The sequence below is a fragment of the Oncorhynchus mykiss genome, chromosome 2 (assembly GCF_013265735.2).
Source record: "Oncorhynchus mykiss isolate Arlee chromosome 2, USDA_OmykA_1.1, whole genome shotgun sequence".
Classification (NCBI taxonomy): Eukaryota; Metazoa; Chordata; class Actinopteri; order Salmoniformes; family Salmonidae; genus Oncorhynchus; species Oncorhynchus mykiss.
In genome coordinates this window covers 56807340-56827701 of record NC_048566.1, presented here as the reverse complement: position 1 = coordinate 56827701, position 20362 = coordinate 56807340, and the positions used below count along the sequence as shown (strand labels likewise).

The following is a 20362-nucleotide window of genomic DNA, read 5'->3' as shown; positions in this document are numbered from 1 at the left end:
TGCTAGCACGGTGCTAACGCTTACTCATGTTAGTGCCATTGGTTACACATGGGGGAGAGGGTGAGTAGGGGATGTTAGCATGTTAGCAATTGCGGCGGCGCCTATGTGGGGGGTTCGGCGGGGGGGCGGCAGTGGCAGTGGTCCCTGCTTCTGCTGCGGGGGTAACGTACTGAGCCCAGGTCAGTGGAGGAGAGAGCCCTGGTGGAGGAGGAGGTACGATGAGCAGTGTTGGAGTGGCGTTCTCCCTGGCTGAGGTTCCTCTTGCGCTCGCGCACCAGGGCCCTCTGGTGCCTCTTCATGCGCTCCAGCTGCTCCTCTGCACTCATGCGGCCCCGGGGGGCCTGGGCCAGAGGCTGGGGCTGCTGGCCAGAGGAGTACAGCTGCTCCAAAGCACTCTTAGGTCTCTCCTGGTACAGATAGTGTATGAGAGAGAGAAAGAGAGAAAGAGAGAGAGAGAAAAAGAGAGAGAGGGACATAGGGGGAAAGAGGGGGAAAAGGAGAGAGAAAGAGAGGGAGAGAGAGAAAGAGAGAAAAAGGGAGAGGGGGACAGAGGGCGAAAGAAGGGGAAAAGGAGAGAGAAGAGAGAAAAAGAGAGAGGGGGACAGAGGGCGAAAGAAGGGGAAAAGGAGAGAGAAAGAGAGCGAGATAAGGATAGGATAGAAAGAGAGAGAAAGAAAGATGAAGATAGGAGGAGAGAGAAACATAGTGAAAGAGATGAGATGGGTCGTGACATAGGGGTGTGATATGAAGAGGGGTAAAGGAAAGGAGGAAGAAAGAAAAACAATAATGAATCCTCAACACTAATTCCTCTTCAGTCTCAGGATAAAGTACTAAACGAAGCTCCCAGGTTAGTCGAGTTAGGCGTACGCTCCACAGCTCGGTGGTGTTCGTAGTGTATGTGTAAAGGCCGGTAGGTTTGACCGGTAGGTTTTGTCGAGCCTCCGCGGACCTCTGAACAGAGTGCCGGATGTAATTTGCAAACTTCTGGTCCCTAAAACACACCTCGCAAACAGCAAGCAAAAAAACAAACAACAAACGAATCGTCCCAGTGCTGTGCAGACAGACAATCGGTCTGGTTAATGTTCTCCTGAAGAAGAAGAGGTTACCGCACGGCTTATGCCACCTTATTCCACTACGTTTGACCAGAGAATTATAGGCCCCGGTCAAACGCAGTGGACTGAATAGCAAATAGGGTTTTATAATCTCCACCCGGCACAGCCAGAAGAGGACTGGCCACCCCTCAGAGCCTGGTTCCTCTCTAGGTTTCTTCCTAGGTTCTGGCCTTTCTAGGGAGTTTTTCCTAGCCCCCGTGCTTCTACACCTGCATTGCTTGCTGTTTGGGGTTTTAGGCTGGGTTTCTGTACAAGCACTTTGTGACATCGGCTGATGGGCTTTATAAATACGATTTATTGATTGATTGATTTGGATAATGCTCATATCTCGCTCCTTCCCCTGTGTCGTGACTGGTGACTCACCCTCCCCTTAATCCCTACCTAGTGCACTATCTTCGACCAGAGCAGGCTCTGTTTGGTGACTCACCCTCTCTGCAGAGGCGGCTGCCCCCCTCCTCAGGGTCACGTAGGAGGAGATGTTACTGGACTGGTTCAGCCTTGGCGATGAGCCCGACAGACCTGTTACGGACAGGAAACACTGTTGTGGTATGCCTGGGGGGGGGGGGGGGGGGACCCATTCTGACACAGCACCACTGCCCCGAAGAGACGCGGAGTGACAAAGAGTGGAAGGTCAGCATATCCACAGGTCTGAATTGCAAGCTAGCTGACAATACCTTTGTTTGGGAGGGTCTGGTAGCCCCCCTCAGACCCTGTGCTGCTCTGGCCCGCCCCTGGCAGTTCTGGTTCACTCAGGTATGACCGCAGCTCCACCTGACACACAATCATACTGCAGTTGTCACAAACTAGATCCGCGAGGTTTGAGTCAACTTATTACTCAATACAATACATCTTGCTCTCAATGAGGTAAAGGCTGCATTCCACTTAAAAAAAGTTGTGGTGCGTTAGCCACTCATTCCCACTATGTTGCCTCTTCAGGTCTCTCAGAGGCATGAAGATTAGTGAGTGAGTGAGGGAAGAGGGCAGCTTTTTGGAATAGAATGCAGCCTTGATGCATCTCCTCAGTGAGATTTCAATGCTGAGGGCGTTAACGCGGCTGAGTGACAGTATGATATTGCCCTGTAAGACTGGCTTCGATGGCAATAGCTGAAAACAGCAGTGTTTGTTTTGATACCGTAAGTGCCGCCATGGACCGTTCAACTTCACAAGCGGTACCCGATAAAAGCACTGTTGTACGCACAGCAAACACAGCAAAGGCTCGTCTTCACAATCAATAACAAAATAAGTGTAAATAAAAGGCTTGTCCTGACTTTAAAGTCTCCGTTGACACACACTCCGCTCTCTCGGTCCCTCTTCCTCTCGTCCGACTGGCGTTTGAGCCCGCGAACCGACGTGTGTCGTACTACCACCGACGCCTCTTTGGGGAGGGGTGGGATGGCAGGGGGCGGGTCTTCATAATCGTAGAGGCAGGGCAGGGGTGGTCTGGGAGGAGCCTCATCTTCTGCCTGTACCAGAGCCACACCCATACAGGAAGTCAGTCACAATTGGTTCTTATTGTCAAGTACCTCAAAGCTCATTGGAGGAAGAAGCCTGAAGGGGAGGGACCTTGAAGCGGGAGGAATCAAGGATTTGTCAGCTGGAAACGCTTTCAGACAAACCCTGATTAGAAGGGAGTCATTCTACTCAGGGCTACCTAGGTTTCATGTTCAGCTTTACTGTTAAATGTGTTTCATGCATTCTGACCCTTCACAGCACCGGTCAAGTGTTCTCAACTCATTTACTTCAAACATTTGTTTGTTTTTAAAAAATCACTTTGTACAGTAGTTCCAAACCCACACACTTTTGACAGCTCAACTGTGATGGAACACATCCACTTTAATGCAGGCCTAACTGCTGTTATTATTAACCCACTGTGGTCCATGTCTAGGTTAACATCCCCCAGCAAACCCAGATCTACAAACTCAATTGCCACTCACCCATTTTGGCACGGGGTTGTGAGGCAGCGTGTAGGAGCTGCGAGGAGGGGGCCTAACCTCCCCTACGGGGGGCGTCGCGCTCTGCGAAGGCACTGCAGGGTCCGGCACTGAAGCCACTAGTTTCCTCTCTGGAGGATAGAAGGACACGGGCAAATGAAGACGTGCAACTTCACACACAGGAGACAAATGAAGGCCTCTGTGCTGGTTGGTCTGTCATGGTTAAGTGTTAGGATATGGAGGTAGTTTGGTGCAGTTGGTTTCGTAACACGAGCACATGGTATGGAGAGACTAGATTCGTCTTTTTGCCATGGAAAGCTACCCTAGTCGTTTGTCTCCCATGTGGTGTTTTGTAGTTGGGAATTCCCCCAAGGGGACGAATCAAGTTGTTTGATCTGAATTTAATTGAGTAAAATATGGTAAAACACAGTGGGTGGGTGGTGATTTCTCCCACCTGGGTTCTGCACTGAGTCGATTGTGATCTTGTAGTTGGCTTTGCTGGAGCTCAGTCCTGCCATCACGTCCTCTATCCTCCACAGCTCCCGCTTTATCTCTGTTTTCTCCTGCTACACACACACACACACACACACACACACACACCTTAGCTGGTTCCTACTGTGCTATATACACACACACACACACACAACAAACAGGCTTTTCCCAGTAGACCCACCCCATCTACAGTACACGCTTCAAAACAGTGAATAACAACTCAATGTTCTGTTCACGTCTACGCCTGTGGACATTGTCCCCATCGAGTGGAATAGCAGCACTGCACAGCACTGAGGTGCAGTACCGGCTCTGACCTGAGGGGTGGCGCTGTGGTTCATGTGTGCCTCTAGCACGGCCCTCAACTGCTCCACAGAGCTCTCCAGCCTGCTGTAGTCCTCCCAGGCCCGGGCCATCTCCTACATATAACATGAGGCAGCAGGGGAAGACAGTTTCCGTAAACATATACAGTGGAATGTGTTGGCCAGAACCGCACACCTACATCTGCATTGCTTGCGGTTTAGGGTTTTAGGCTGGGTTTCTGTATAAGCACTTTGTGACATCTGCTGAAATGGGGTTTATAAATACATTCGATTGACTGATTGCTACCCGACCCGAGCTCCAACGGGCCCCGACGTAGACCGGGTTAGGGCCGGGTGGGGCCCGTTTTTTCATCAATAACCAGGGTACGGGCAGGGCTCGGGCATCACTAAATTGATCGGTAACATTCTGAAAGCGAAGTCATCTGCTCGTGCTCTACTGGGCAATACAGTCACATCTGACTAGGATCATAATGCAGTGCTTCAACCTCGTCATAATACAAGAAAATAATAATGTTCCGTGAGTTTTTGTCGGAGTTTAGAGTGACGAAAAGTAGCTAACTGCGCTCTCACGTCTCTTCACTTAGCAGAGCAAGCCGAGCCGTTGCCATGGATACTCAGACACTCCCCGAGGCGTCATGAGCAGCGCGCATGCAGAGCGACCTGTGACAGACCGAGAAGAGCAGCTAACGGATTTACTAACGCAATAAGTTATTTCTGATTTTGGCCAAGGGGGCCTTAAATTTGGCAGAAGCAAATCGGGCCTGGGTAAGGCAGGGCTTAAACATCGCGGGCACGGGTAAGGCTCAGGCTTAAAGTTCAGGTGTGTCTGGGATGATCTCACCGTGGACGCGCTGGAGATCTCGGCCCTGATGTGCACCACGTCCTCCTGTAGGAGTCTCTGCTGGTAGGCTATCTTCTCCAGGTGGGCCGCCTGGTCTCTGTACAGCTCCATCTGTTGGTGGGACACGTCCAGCACCGACTCCAGCTTGTCCTGATGGGTTAGGGGTTAGGAGGTCAATATCAGAGACCGTAGGGTCGAGGTCAATTCCAGTTCAACCCAGGAAATGCACACGACGATGTAATTTTTTTGTCAAAGCGGAAGAAAAAAAACGAAATAAAACCCTTTAAATTGGAATCATTAAAAAAAATATATTTTTTACCTCACACATTGACTTGACATTGATTCCTTGGCTGATAAATTCAAAACGGACCCAAATGCAGTGAGACACACATGAGTATAGAGATGAAGTGTCAGTACCTTATCCTCCTTTAGTGAGCAGATCCGGACCTCCAGTTCCTTCAGGGTCTTGTCCTGCTCACATAACCGACTGAGTTTCACCTGTAGGCCAGAGACAGACAGCGAGAGAGACAGCGAGAGAGACAGCAAGACAGAGAGAGACAGAGACAGCAAGAGAGAGAGACAGAAAGACAGCAAGAGAGAGAGAGACAGGGCTGTTATAGACCAATCTTTCCTACGGTTTCCTACAGTGTGTGCGCGTCACTTTCCTCCATGTACATGTATATCCTCCCCCTCTCACATCGCACCTGTTTGTGTGTGTGTGTGTACGTGCGTGCAAGTCTACCTGCATAAGTGTGTCCGTATCCCTCTCTCCTGTCTCATTAGCTGATAATTATGCAGAGCAAACCCTTTACGCAAATACGCCACATCCCACGCTACCCTTTTGTCAAAGTGTCTCGGAACCTTTGAGTCCTCCTAAATGAATCCCCGATTAAGGGTGCGTCACCAACGGGCACCCTAGTTCTTATACAGGGCACTACTTGGGGCCCTGGTCAAAAGGAGTGCAATGTATAGGGAACAGGGTGCCATTTGGGACACAGGGTAAGAAACCCAAACATGACAAAGGATGGATCAGCTTGATTTTCATTTCTCAATTTAGGGGCCATTTGTGGACATCTCAGGAGGGCAGTAAAGATCACAAACACAACCCCTCGACGTGAACAAATAGTATTCCATCAAAGTTGCATAATAACTGTTTGTGGTTTTGAAAACAGCTAGATTATGGTCGCATGGTATCTTTCGAAAGGCACAAAACATAAGTGTTTACGTTCCATTTGCCACTCTGTTGAGCGCATCATTTATTTGTGGTGATGTCTTCACGCGCAGTAATATTGCTTGGTTGACACGGTGAAATATTTAGTGCGGATGGGGGAAAAACCCTGGCCTCCTTATAAATTGTTAAAGGGCAAACGTGCGGAGCTGTCAACGCTACACTCTTCAACTCCTTTTGGAGTAGTTACACTCTGAAAGGAGAACAAATTGACTTTGAAAAGTGCTAATATAGAACTGAAAGACTCAATAAATCCTAGATGACTTATTTTATTAGATTTTTATCGCTCACTCTATCCCCTTAAGGGTCTATGGTAGTCAGTGTATCAGTCTCATCTCTGTACCTACCCTTCCAGAAAGGTTTGAAGCTAAAACTCTAAACATTTCCCTTGGGACAAGAGATGGAGGGAAAATGTCGTTGAGGGTTGTGTGAGAGAGAGAGAGTGTGTGCGTGTGTGTGTGTGTGTGTGTGTGTGTAAGCAATGCGGAATGCTGCGGGCTCATACTCACATCCACGTCACTCTCGGCTACTCTGACGGGTCTCGTTGCTTCTTTCAACGTCTGACTTCCAACCACCTTGGGACCAGAAAAGAAATACATTTTCAAATAGGGTTGCTCTGTGTACACTCGGTGGCCAGTCTATTAGGTACACCACCTCGTTCACGGAAATGGTTCGCTCCTACAGACGGTGAGTCACGTGGCCTGCTATATAAAGCAAGCAGACAGGCATCCCGGTTCTGTTCGATTGAACGTTAGAATGGGCAAAACGAGTTACCTAAGCGACTTTGAGCGGGGTGTGATCGCCGTTGCCAGGCACACCGGTTCTAGTATCTCAGGAACGGCCGGCCTAATGGGCTTTTCACGCACGACAGTGTCTAGCGTTTATCCCGAGAATGGTGCGACACACTATACATCCAGTCAGCAGCAGTCCCGGGGGCGAAAACAGCTTGTTGATGAAAGGTCGAAGGAGAATGGCAAGAATCGTGCAAACTAACAGGTGGACCACAAACAGGTAAAATAACAGCGCAGTACAACAGTGGTGCGGACCGGCGTCACGGAACGCACAACTCGTTGGTCCTCGCCACGGATGGGCTATTGCAGCAGAAGACCACGCCGGGCTCCACCCCTATCAGCTACAAACAAGAAGCGGTTCCAGGGGGCATCCAATCACCAACACTGGAATATTGGGGAGTGGGAAAACATTGCCTGGTCCGACGAATCCCGGTTCCTGCTGCGTCATGATGATGGTAGAGTCAGGATTTGGCTAAGCAGCATGAGTCCATAGCCTGGTGTCAACGGTACAGGGTGGTGGCGGTGGTGTAGGGAATGTTTTCCTGGCACACGTTAGGTCCCTTGATACCAATTGACCAACGTTTCCACGCCCCAAAGAATTCTAGTTGTTCTGTAAGCAAAGTGGGTCCGACCCGGTACTAGATGGGTGTACCTAATAAACTGGCCCCTGTTCTGGTAGGGATATTGGCTGTTGATGATACTAAAAAGTTACACTGAAAGCACAATGAGGAAACCAACCGTGAACCAACCATGATGACTTAGAGAAAGTAAGAAAATAGCCATTGACAAATGCAGCCTATATGACACAGAGACAAAGAAGCTCTTTGCATGAACGCCACTCAAGACAATGCCCATTGATTACATTTATTTTTATCTCCATAGATTTTCATGTCCCTGTATCACAAAAAGATGGGACAACAAACCAATTTTAAAACAAAAATGGAATGAGACACTGCTTAGGCTACTCCTTATAATACTCCCAGTGTTGGAAATACATACATTTGTACAAATATATTTTTTGGGAATTCCTAGAGTATATTCTGAACCAACTGGGTTTAGGGTAAACATGCTGTGTTGTACTGGGGATATATCAAGGAGATATGTTTGATAGATCAACAGGAGGATGGTGCAACCGGCTAGCTTTTCAACCCCGAACCAACCACAGCCACCACAGCACACACACTGCAGCGCCATCCCAGGCCAGGACCACCGATCACATCACAAAGGAGCCGAGAGTCAGGGGTTACAGAGGGGTCAATGCCAAGCCAGTGCCTACACACAGCCATGGACACATAGTGTTTTTAAGCGATGGGATGGTCTCCCTCGTAAACATGTATACATACACGCTCATGCACGCGCACACATACGCACACACACACACACAGTGTGTCCACAGTTCTTACGTTCCATAGTGGCCCGGCGGTGCAGTGCAGTAGCACACTGTGAGCCGTGAGGATGAACGGCTCTAAACTTTTGATCTGCGTCAAATAGGAGATGGAGAGCCACTGTTACAAAATGGCTGCCATTCGCTGAGCAAGTTAGCAATTTGACCATTCATTTGAATATACTTGTTTGTATACCAACTGTTATGTCATATAACATTAAAAAAATTACCCCTTTTTTTTTTCACCGATTTTGTGGTATCCGATTGGTAGTTACAGTTTTGTCTCATCGCTGCAATTCCCGTACGGAGAGGCGTGCCGTGCGTCCTCCGAAACACGACCCAACCAAGCCGCACTGCTTCTTGACACAATGCCGGCTTAACCCGGAAGCCAGTCACATCAATGTGTCGGAGGAAGCACCTGGCGACCGTGTCAGCGTGCGCTGCGCCCGGCCCGCCACAGGAGTCGCTAGAGCGCGATGGGACAGGGACATCCCTGCCGGCCAAACCCTCCCCTACCCTGGACGACGCTGGGATATTGTGTTCGCGGCCGGATGCGACAGAGCCTGGACTGAAACCAAGAATCTCTAGTGGTACAGCTAGCGATGCAGTGCCTTAGACCACTGCGCCACTCAGGAAGCCCTATGTCATATTTACAACAGTAGCGAGTCAGCATTATGGTGGTGTTGTGCATGGGCGGATTGGCCATCTAGCAAATCTGGCCAATGACAGAAGGGCCGGACCATCTTATTTGGGTTGGCAGGCCGAAATTGACAAATATAAAATAACAAATGACACAAACCCTATGACTTTTTCCACATTTTGTTATGTTACAGCCTTATTCTCAAATTGATTACATCGTTTTTTCCAAGCAAATACAGTTTTTTTAGAAGGTTTTGCAAATGTATTAAAAATGTAAAACTGAAATATCAAATTTACATAACTATTCAGACCCTTTACTCAGTACTTTGTTGAACCACCTTTGGCAGCGATTACAGCCTCGAGTCTTCTTGGGTATGACGCTACAAGCTTGCCACACCTGTATTTGGGGAGTTTCTCCTATTCTTCTCTGTAGACCCTCTCAAGCTCTATCGGGAGCACCTCTGCACAGCTATTTTCAGGTCTCTCTTGAGATTTTGGATGTCGGGTTCTGGCTGGGCCACTCAAGGACATTCCGAGACTTGTCCCGAAGCCACTCCCTGCATTGTCTTGGCAGTGTACTTAGGGTTGTTGTCCTGTTGGAAGGTGAACCTTTGCCCCAGTCTGAGGTCCTGAGCACTCTGGAGCAGGTTATCATCAAGGATCTCGCTGTACTTTGCTCCATTCATCCTTCAATCAATCCTGACTAGTCTCCCAGTCCCTGCCGCTGAAAAACATTGCCACAGCACGATGCTGCCACCACCATGCTTCACTGTAAGGATGGGGCCAGGTTTCCTTCAGACGTGACGCTTGGCATTCAGATCAAAGAGTTAAATCTTGGTTTTATCAGAATAAGGAATCTTGTTTCTCATGGTCAGTTTTTAGGTGCCTTTTGGCAAACTTCATGCGGGCTGTCATGTGCCTTTTACTGAGGACTTCCATCTGGCTACTCTAACACAAAGGCCTGATTGGTGGAGTGCTGCAGAGATGGTTGTCCTTCTGGAAGGTTCTCCCATCTCCACAGAGAAACACTGGAGCTCTGTCAAAGTGACCATCGGGTTCTTGGTCACCTCTCTAACCAAGGACGTTCTCAACCGTTTGCTTAGTTTGGCCGGGCGGCCAGCTCTAGAAATCGTCTTGGTGGTTCCAAACTTCTTCCATTTAAGAATGAAAGAGGCCACTGTGTTCTTGGGGATCTTCAATAATGCAGAAATGTTTTGGTACCCTTCCGCAGATCTGTGACTCGACAAAATTCTCTAAAGTCTCTAAGCTCTACGGATAATTCCTTCGACCTCATGGCTTAGTTTTTGCTCTCGCATGCACTGTCAACTGTGGGACATTATATAGACAGGTGCACTGCAATCAAGTTATAGAAACATCTCAAGGATGATCAATGGAAACAGGGTGCACCGGAGCTCAAATTCAAGTCTCATAGCAAAGGGTCTGCTCAAAAAAATAAAGGGAACACTAAAATAACACATCCTAGATCTGAATGAATGAAATATTCTTATGAAATACTTTTATCTTTACATAGTTGAATGTGCTGACAACAAAATAGCACAAAAACGATCAATGGAAATCAAATTGATCAACCCATGGAGGTCTGGATTTGGAGTCACACTCAAAATTAAAGTGGAAAACCACACTACAGGCTGATCCAACTTTGATGGAATGTCGTTAAAACAAGTAAAAATGAGGCTCAGTAGTGTGTGTGGCCTCCACGTGCCTGTATGACCTACCTACAATGCATGGGCATGCTCCTGATGAGGTGGCAGATGGTCTCCTGGGGGATCTCCTCCCAGACCTGGACTAAAGCATCCGCCAACTCCTGGACAGTCTGTGGTGCAACGTGGCGTTGGTGGATGGAGCGAGACATGATGTCCCAGATGTGCTCAATTGGATTCAGGTCTGGGGAACGGGCAGGCCAGTCCATAGCATCAATGCCTTCCTCTTGCAGGAACTGCTGACACACTCCAGTCACATGAGGTCTAGCATTGTCTTGCATTAGGAGGAACCCAGGGCCATCCGCACCAGCATATGGTCTCACAAGGGGTCTGAGGATCTCATCTCGGTACCTAATGGCAGTCAGGCTACCTCTGGCGAGCACATGGAGGGCTGTGCGGCCCCCCCAAAGAAATGCCACCCCACACCATGACTGACCCACCGCCAAACCGGTCATGCTGAAGGATGTTGCAGGCAGCAGAACGCTCTCCACGGCGTCTCCAGACTCTGTCACATCTGTCACATGTGCTCAGTGTGAACCTGCTTTAATCTGTGAAGAGCACAGGGTGCCAGTGGCAAATGTGCCAATCTTGGTGTTCTCTGGCAAATGCCAAACATCCTGCACAGTGTTGGGCTGTAAGCACAACCCCCACCTGTGGACGTCGGGCCCTCATACCACCCTCATGGAGTCTGTTTCTGACCATTTGAGCAGACACATGCACATTTGTGGCCTGCTGGAGGTCATTTTGCTGGGCTCTGGCAGTGCTCTTCCTGCTCCTCCTTGCACAAAGGCGGAAGTAGCGGTCCTGCTGCTGGGTTGTTGCCCTCCTACGGCCTCCTCCACGTCTGATGTACTGGCCTGTCTCCTGGTAGCGCCTCCATGCTCTGGACACTACGCTGACAGACACAGCAAACCTTCTTGCCACATCTCGCATTGATGTGCCATCCTGGATGAGCTGCACTACCTGAGCCACTTGTGTGGGTTGTAGACTCCGTCTCATGCTACCACTAGAGTGAAAGCACCGCCAGCATTCAAAAGTGACCAAAACATCAGCCAGGAAGCATAGGAACTGAGAAGTGGTCTGTGGTCATCACCTGCAGAACCACTCCTTTATTGGGGGTGTCTCGCTAATTGCCTATAATTTCCACCTATTGTCTATTCCATTTGCAAAACAGCATGTGAAATGTATTGTCAATCAGTGTTGCTTCCTAAGTGAACAGTTTGATTTCACAGAAGTGTGATTGACTTGGAGTTACATTGTGTTGTTTAAGTGTTCCCTTTATTTTTTTGAGCAGTGAACTTTTGTAAATAAAGTACTTCTTTTTATATTTTAGAAATTTGCTCAAATTTAAACCCGTTTTCACGTTGTCATTATGTGGTATTGTGTGTAGATTGATCTGGGGAAGAAAATTATTTAATACATTTTAGAATAAGGCTGTAACGTAACAAAATGTGGAAAAAGGGGAAGGGGTCTGAATACTTTCCGAATGCACTGTATGTACAGTGCCTTCATTCCCCATTTTGTTGTTACAACCTGAAATTTATGTTTTTTAATCATCTACACACAATACCCCATAATGACAAAGTGAAAACATGTTTTGAAGAAATTGTAGTTAATTTATTGAAAAATAAATTCAGAAATATCATATTTACATAATTATTCACACCCCTGAGTCAACATGTTAGAATCATGTTCGGCAGCGAATCACCTCCGGCGGCAGCGAATCACCTCCGGCGGCAGCGAATCACCTCCGGCGGCAGCGAATCACCTCCGGCGGCAGCGAATCACCTCCGGCGGCAGCGAATCACCTCCGGCGGCAGCGAATCACCTCCGGCGGCAGCGAATCACCTCCGGCGGCAGCGAATCACCTTCGGCGGCAGCGAATCACCTTCGGCGGCAGCGAATCACCTTCGGCAGTGATTACAGCTTTCTGGGTAAGTCTCTAAGAGCTTTGCACACCTGAATTTTACAATAAAATTCCTCAAGCTCTGTCAAGTTGGTTGTTGATGGTAGATGGTAGACAGCGATTTAAGCCAAAACTGTAACTAGGCCACTCAGGAAATCCAATGTTGTCTTGGTAAGCAGCTCCAGCGTACACTGAGTACACAAAACATTAAGAACGCCTGCTCTTTCCATGGCATAGACCGACCAAGTGAAAGATATGATCACTTATTGATGTAATTTGTTAAATCCACTTCAAATCAGTCTAGATGAAGTGGAGGAGACAGGTTAAATAAGGATTTCAAAGCCTTGACACAATTGAGACATGGATTGTGTCTGTGCGCCATTCAAAGGGTGAATGTGTAATATTTAAGTGCCTTTAAATGGGGTATGGCAGTCGGTGTCAGGCGCACCGGCTTGTGTAAAGAACTGCAACGCTGTGTCAAGAATGGTCCACCACCCAAAGGACATCCAGCCAACTTGATACAACTATGGAAAGCATTGTCGTCAAAATGAGCCAGCATCCCTGTGGAACGCTTGACGCCTTGTAGAGTCCATGCCCCCAACAAATTGAGGCTGTTCTGAGGGCAAAAGGGGGTGCAACTCAATAATAGGAAGGTGTTCCTAATGTTTTGTACACTCAGAGTGTTATATAGAGCCAGAATATCAATAAACTGGCAGTACATGTGTGTCTTCCCCCCGCTAAGCATCACTGGGACCAGAAGACCAGGGGACCACGCTGCCTGTGCTGGGACCAGAAGACCACGCTGCCTGTGCTGGGACCAGAAGACCACGCTGCCTGTGCTGGGACCAGAAGTCCAGGGGACCACGCTGCCTGTGCTGGGACCAGAAAACCAGGGGACCACGCTGCCTGTGCTGGGACCAGAAAACCAGGGGACCACGCTGCCTGTGCTGGGACCAGAAGACCACGCTGCCTGTGCTGGGACCAGCTACCTCTTACACTTATTCACGCATACATTTCTTTAAAACATCCCGTGCGCTTTGTTCTTTTACCAAGTTTGCCGTTTTGTTCATCCCCATTTATGCCATGTCGTTCTCAGCTCTACCCTGAGATGCAGGGTGTGTGTTGGTCATCCAGCGAGTAGTGAGGGGAGTGTGTTAATGTTAGAGAGCTTTGGCCAGGCATTAGGACTGGCTCCAGGGTGATGTTTCCCCTAGGTACAGATCCATGATCGGCTTCCCCTCCACCAATCCTAACCTTAACCATTTGTAGGGGGGAAAAATGCAAAACAGATCCAAGATCAGTGCCTAGGGGCAACTTCACCCTACTCTATTTGAGTAGGCCTGAGAGACAGAGAGAGAGAGAGGGTTCCCACCTTCAAGTCTAGATACTCCAGGTCTTTCTTCAGTTGCATGTACGTATCGTCAACCTTCGGGCAGAGTGGAGAGATAAAGAAGAGTCAAATCAAAGCTTTACGGCATTACAGTATGGAAGCCCACAGGATTTTGACAGGTATACGCTTCCACATTATAGATCTAACTGTATAGTGGATATTAGTTGCCGAATGAGTCACTGATAATACATATGATTATATGGCGCTACTCATTAACGGCAAATCTACCATGATGTGTTATAATAATTACCCCGTTCTACTATAATCATCTATAATGATCCATAATGGATTAGGAATTAAGGGTGAGATGATTGTAAGCCTAATGTCAAGAATATGCTTTTGGATGATTGCCATCCGTTAGGCTCGTTATAAGATGAGTGAAATATCAAAATGGGGAAAACGTTCATGTTGTCATCCAAAGCATGCACACACACTCACACACACTCACACACACTCACACACTCACACACACACACACTCACACACAGAGAGAAAAACTGTACGTATTGGCACATTTAATTTATTATGAGCTTCTCAATGTTATAACCCCAGAGAGGCAAGACGTGCACATACAAAATGGAAGCACACTTACAAGCAGCCGCTCCAAGATCACAAGCCCAAAAACGGCGCCACTTTGAAGCCAACTAGCAACATCTCAGCCAAACAAACTTAAAAAATAAAACACTAACCAAAATATAGTCGTTGCATAAGTATTCAGCCTAAATTAAATCAGGAGTCAAATTTGGCTGAACAAATCACATAAGTTAGATAGACTAATAACGGTGGACATGATTTTTGAATAACTAAGTCCTCCTCTGTCCCCCATACAGACAACATCTGTAAGATTCCTCAGTCAAGTTTTGAATTTCAAGCGCACATTCAACTACAAACGACCAGGGAGCTTTTCGAAAGCCTCATAAAGAAGGGCGCTGATTGGTAGATTGGGTAACAATAACAAAATCAGACATTAAGTTATTCATTATGCTGTGGATTATACTGTATATTAAAACCACCCAGACACATCAGAGCCACGGCCGTCATTCTGAACTGAGCTGCAGGACAGGAATGAAACTGCTCAAGGGATGTTACCATCAGGACAACGGTGATTTTAAAACAAGTTACACAGTTAAATGTCTGAGATGGTAGAAAAGTGAGGATGGATCAACAACATTGAAGGGATTCCACAACGATTACCTAAATGACAGCGTGGAATGAAGAACAGAAATATACAGAATGAAAATGCCAAAAACATGCATCTTGTACACAAAGGCACTAAAGTAATACTGCAAAAAAAAAAACACAGCAAAGGAACACACTTTTTGGCCTAAATGCAAAGCCTTATGTTTGGGGCAAATCCAACACATCGGAGTAACTATCTCCTTATGTTCAAGCATGGTGGTGGCTGCATCATGGTATGGGTATGCTTGACATCAGCAAATACTGGGGAGTTTTTCCAGGATAAAAGGAAACAGAATGGAGCTAAGCACAGGCGAAATCCTAGAGGAAAACCTGCTTTAGTCTTCTTTACAACCTACAAACACAAGGCCAAATCTACACGAGTGGCCTACCAAGAAGACAGTGGATTTCCCTGAGTAGCCAAATTACAGGTTTGACTTAAATCTGCTTGGAAATCTATGGCAAGACTTGAAAATGGTTGTCTAGCCATGGTCCCAGAACATCTTAACAGAGCTTGAGGAATTTTTAAAAGAATAAATGGGCAAATATTGCACAATCCAGGTGTGCAAAGCTCTTATAGACTTACCCCAAAAAGAATCACAGCTGTAACCGACGCCAAAGGTGTTTCTAACATGTGTTGACTCAGGGAGCTGTATACTTATGCAAACACTATACTTTAGTTATTTCATTTCTATTAATATTTAAAATACTTTTTCTTGCACTGTGACATTAGACTATTTTGAATCGATTGTTAATTAAAAAAAAAAAAAAGACAATTCAATTTTGATCCCACTTTATAACACAATAAAATGTGAAGAAACCTAAAGGGTCTGAATACTTTTGCAAGGCATCGTAGATGAATGAGTGTAATTTCTGCGTGCGTATATGATTCATTTCTTTGCTACTGTGGATACAGTGTTTTATAAGCTCATTTGGGCTGGGCATCTTGAAGATGCAAGACACTATAATAATGAAACAAATTAAAAAGCATAGAAAGGGACTATGGAGGGGGGGGGCAGCCAGCACAGGCCAACGCTCACAAACAGCCATGCCCAGGTTGAGCTCACATTGGTGGGGTAAAGACGACCAGGCGCACTGGGGGCCCCCACCTGGCTGCTGCTGCCGTGGCCCATGGGGCCTAGGAAGGGCCCCAGATAAGAAGGGCCGGAGGAGAAGAGAGGGTTGGTTTTGGTGGTGAGGAAGTGGGGGCCAGAAGGGCTGTAGTTGAAGTGCTGCAGCTGGGTTAGCGTGTGGTGGCGAGCGGCGGCCATCTTTGCCTGATGCCTCCGGAGCTGAATGAGCAGGAGGGTGAGCTCCTCAGGCTGCGTGTGTAACAGTAGTGTGTCCCTCGGGGGACAGAGGGAGGAAATGGGGGAATTAACTCAACACCCCAACACAGACAGAGCGCTCAACGGTTAGCAAAGATACTCAGAGCTGTATAGAATCTATATAGTTAGGTTGAACTGTCGGTCATGTTAGCACCAAATGTTCAATGCCATTTACATTCAAACAAAGAAATCTTACTGGAACGCTAGGGAAAGTGGAGACATCACAAAAGTCTAACTGTAAATAGTAGTGGAGACACCAGTTTTGGAGGCAGTGTTACGCTTGCTAGCAAAGAAAGCTGTACAGTAGCTAACTAGCTAAAATGTTTCGCCCCACAGCCAGGTTATTTAATTATTTAACTAGCTAAAGTTATTTAGAGCTAGTTAGCTAGTAAAAGGGTACAGGAGTGGTGGCTAAAGTAACACTTGTGTCAATAACATGACAAAAAAACATGTGCTTCCAGTTGTTTTGACATTTTACAGATTAGGACGCAATCCAATTTCCAAGTGTTTTCTTGTCTTGGAACTTTTGATACCAACACGGCAGCCATTCAAATATCTGTATCTACACTGAACAAAAAAATAACGCAACATGTAAAGTGTTGGTTCCATGTTTCAAGAGCTGAAATAAAAGATCCTAGAAATGTTCCATATGCAAAAAAGCTTATTTCTCTCAAATGTTGTGCAAAAATGTGTTTACATCCCTGTTAGTGAGCATTTCTCATTTGCCAAGATAATCCATCCACCTGACAGGTGTGGCATATCAAAAAGCTGATTCAACAGCATGCTCATTACACAGGTGCACCTTGGGCTGGGGACAAAAAAAGGGCCATTAAAATGTGCCGTTTTGTCACACAACACAATGCCACAGATGTCTCAAGTTTTGAGGGAGCGTGCAATTGGCATGCTGACTGCCAGAATGTCCACCAGAACTTTTCCCCAGAAAATTGAATTGTGAATTTCTCTAGCATAAGCCGCCTCCAACGTAGTTTTAGTAAATTTGGCATTACGTCCTCACAACCGTAAACCATGTGTAACCACGCAAGCCCAGGAACTTCTTTACCTGCGGGATCGTTTGAGACCAGCCACCCGGGCAGCTGATGACACTATGGGTTTGCACAACTAAAGAATGTCTGCACAAACTGTCAGAAACAGTCTCAGGTAAGCTCATCTGCGTGCTCGTCGTCCTCAGCAGGGGCTTGACCTGACTGCAGTTCAGCATCCTAACCGACTTCAGATGGCCACTGGAACGCTGGAGAAGTGTGCTCTTCACGGATGGATCCCAGTTTCAACTGCACTGGGCAGAAGGCGTCGTGTTGGCGAGCACTTTGCTGATGTCAAAGTTGTGAACAGAGTGCCCCATCGTGGCAGTGGGATTATGTTATGGGCAGGCAAAAGCTATAGACAACGAACACAATTGCATTTTATTGATGGCAATTTAAAAGCAGAGATACTGTGACGAGAACCTGGAGGCCCATTGTCGTGCCATTCATCCATCGCCATCACCTCATGTTTCAGCATGATAATGCACAGCCCCATGTCGCAAGACACTGTACATAATTATTGGAAGATGAAAATGTCCCAGTTCTTCCATGGCCTGCATACTCACCAGACATGGCCACCCATTGAGCTTGTTTGGGGTGCTCTGGATCGAAGTGTACAACAGCGTGTTCCAGTTCCCAACAATATCCAGTAACTTCGCACAGCCATTGAAGAGGAGTGGGACAATATTCCACAGGCCCCAATCAGCCTGATCAACTCTAAGCGAAGGAGATGTGTCGTGCAACATGACGCAAATGGAGGTCACACCAGATACTAACTGGATTTCTGATCCACGCCCCTATCTATTTTTTTTAAGGTACTGACTTTTAACCAATTTTGTTACGTTACAGCCTTATTCTAAAATATATTAAATTAATGTTTTTCCTCAAAATCTATACACAATACCACATAATGACAAAGCAATTTTTTTTTTGCTATTTTATAAAACATTTTTAAACAGAAATACCTTATTTACATACGTATTCAGATCCTTTGCTATGAGACTCAAAATTCAGCTCAGGTGCATCCTGTTTCCATTGATCATCCTTGAGATGTTTCTACAACTTGATTGGAGTCCACCTGTGGTAAATTCAATTGATTGGACATGATTTGGAAAGACACACCTGTCTATATAAGGTCCCACAGTTGACAGAGCATGTCAGAGCAAAAACCAAGACATGAGGTCGAAGGAATTGTCTGTAGAGCCTAGAGACAGGATTGTGTCTAGGCACAGATCTGGGGAAGGGCACCAAAAAATGTCTGCAGCATTGAAGGTCCCCAAGAACACAGTGGCCTCCATCATTCTTAAATGGAAGAAGTTTGGAACCACCAAGACTACAGTGAAGCATGGTGGTGGCAGCTTCATGCTGTGGCAATGTTTTTCAGCAACAGATTCTGGGAGACTAGTCAGGATCGAGGGAAAGATGAGCAGAGCAAGGTACAGAGAGATCCTTGATGAAAACTTGCTCCAGAGCGCTTAGGACCTCAGACTGGGGCAAAGGTTCACCTTCCAACAGAACAACGACCCAAAGCACACAGCCAAGACAATGCAGCAGTGACTTTGGGACAAGTCTCAATCTCCTCGAGTGGCCCAGCCAGAGCACGGACTTGAACATGATCAAACATCTCTGGAGAGACCTGAAAATATCTGTGCAACGATGCTCCCCATCCAACCTGACAGAGCTTGAGAGGATCTGCAGTGAAGAATGTGAGAAACTCCCCAAATACAGGTGTGCCAAGCTTGTAGCGTCATACCCAAGAAGACTCAAGGCTGTAATCACTGCCAAAGGCGTTTCAACAAAGTACGGAGTAAAGGGTCTGAATACTTATGTAAATGTGATATTTCAGTTTTTTATTTTGAATACAGAAATTTCTCTTAGTTATTATGGGTTATGGTTTGTAGATTGATGAGCGAAAAAACAAACAATTTAATACATATTAGAATAAGGCTGTAACGTAACTAAATGTGGAGAAAGTCAAGGGGTCTGAATACTTTCCAAATGCACTGTATCTGTAGTCCCAGTCATGTGAAATCCATAGATTAGGGCCTAATGAATTCATTTCAAATGGACTGATTTCCTTATATGAACTGTATCTCAGTAAAATCGTTGAAATTGTTACATGTTGTGTTTATATTTTTGTTCAGTGTATATCGGAAACCTGAAATGTGTATGGAGCAGAATGTTGCTGATTCTCATCCCATCCTTGTAAAGAAGTACTGTAAATTAAGCTAATTGGAAAGTGTCCAGGTTATTCAAGAAACACTGGATCTTTGACTTTATGTCGGCATCTAATACAACATGCTTGGGTTGTGACTGGGTGCGTGACTCCATACCGTTTTCCCGTGAAGGCTGGGCGCGCTGACCGTGTGTGTGATGTAGTTGGAGGGAGGCATGGACCGTCTCTCGATGGTGGCAGCCTGGCAAACACAACCCACACACACTGCAGTTAACAGTCTTAATCTGCCATCATTACCTCCGCAAAAATACTGTCAGAATTTTTTTATAAACCTGCTATGAAACATTCAAAAGTTTAATTCCCCTTCGTCTTACCTTGAGTAGTTGAGACTTGGCTCTTCGTGGGGACCCAGCCACCGGCATGTCCAGTGCATCTCTCCCCCCCTGGGGCATTACCACCACCCGGTTAGCGGGTGTGTGGGGCCTCCGTGGCGGGGAAAGGGCCCTGGAGCTCTGGGGGCCCGGTGGGAGGATATCGGAGGGGTCTGGGGGCACCGACACACAGCGGGGAACCTCAGAACTGGGTCGCGGGGCCGAGGGGGGCACCGTGGAGGGGGGCCTGGGCCCGAAGGGGTAGTCCGGGGCAGGTGTGTAGAGGGGGGCAGTGGGACTGCCGTGGCGGAACTGGTGGCGCTGCTGCCACTCGTAGAGCTGCCACACGGTGCCAGGCCCACCGATGCCACCCCCGTCCCTGGCGCCGGTACCCTGGGGGTCTGAGGGTCCGAGTCGGAAGTGGCTGAGGCGGTCCTGTGCGTATTTGTACTCCCCTTGGCGCGCGGCGGTCGGGGGGCTGTGACGGGGGAGGGTGCCCCCTCTTGAGGGGGGGCT

The 20362-nt window shown here is 47.3% G+C and overlaps 1 protein-coding gene across 22 annotated transcripts in view; it reads right to left on the bottom strand.

The window, feature by feature from the left end:
• Positions 1 to 20362, bottom strand: part of LOC110492194 (pleckstrin homology domain-containing family A member 7) — a 155479-nt gene that overhangs the window by 7485 nt on the left and 127632 nt on the right. For 10 of the 22 annotated variants that reach the window (XM_021566298.2, XM_021566321.2, XM_021566289.2 and 7 more), the window contains 15 exons: positions 19850 to 20360; positions 19633 to 19716; positions 15999 to 16253; positions 13738 to 13791; positions 8119 to 8193; positions 6434 to 6499; positions 5114 to 5194; positions 4697 to 4846; positions 3850 to 3951; positions 3498 to 3609; positions 3047 to 3174; positions 2381 to 2575; positions 1787 to 1883; positions 1540 to 1631; positions 171 to 407 (listed from right to left, as the gene is read on the bottom strand). In XM_021566298.2, coding sequence (XP_021421973.2) covers positions 171 to 407; positions 1540 to 1631; positions 1787 to 1883; positions 2381 to 2575; positions 3047 to 3174; positions 3498 to 3609; positions 3850 to 3951; positions 4697 to 4846; positions 5114 to 5194; positions 6434 to 6499; positions 8119 to 8193; positions 13738 to 13791; positions 15999 to 16253; positions 19633 to 19716; positions 19850 to 20360 — 2239 coding nt within the window. The remainder of the gene's footprint in view (positions 1 to 170; positions 408 to 1539; positions 1632 to 1786; positions 1884 to 2380; positions 2576 to 3046; positions 3175 to 3497; positions 3610 to 3849; positions 3952 to 4696; positions 4847 to 5113; positions 5195 to 6433; positions 6500 to 8118; positions 8194 to 13737; positions 13792 to 15998; positions 16254 to 19632; positions 19717 to 19849; positions 20361 to 20362) is intronic. The other 12 variants (XM_021566431.2, XM_021566402.2, XM_021566306.2 and 9 more) reach the window with 11 other exon arrangements.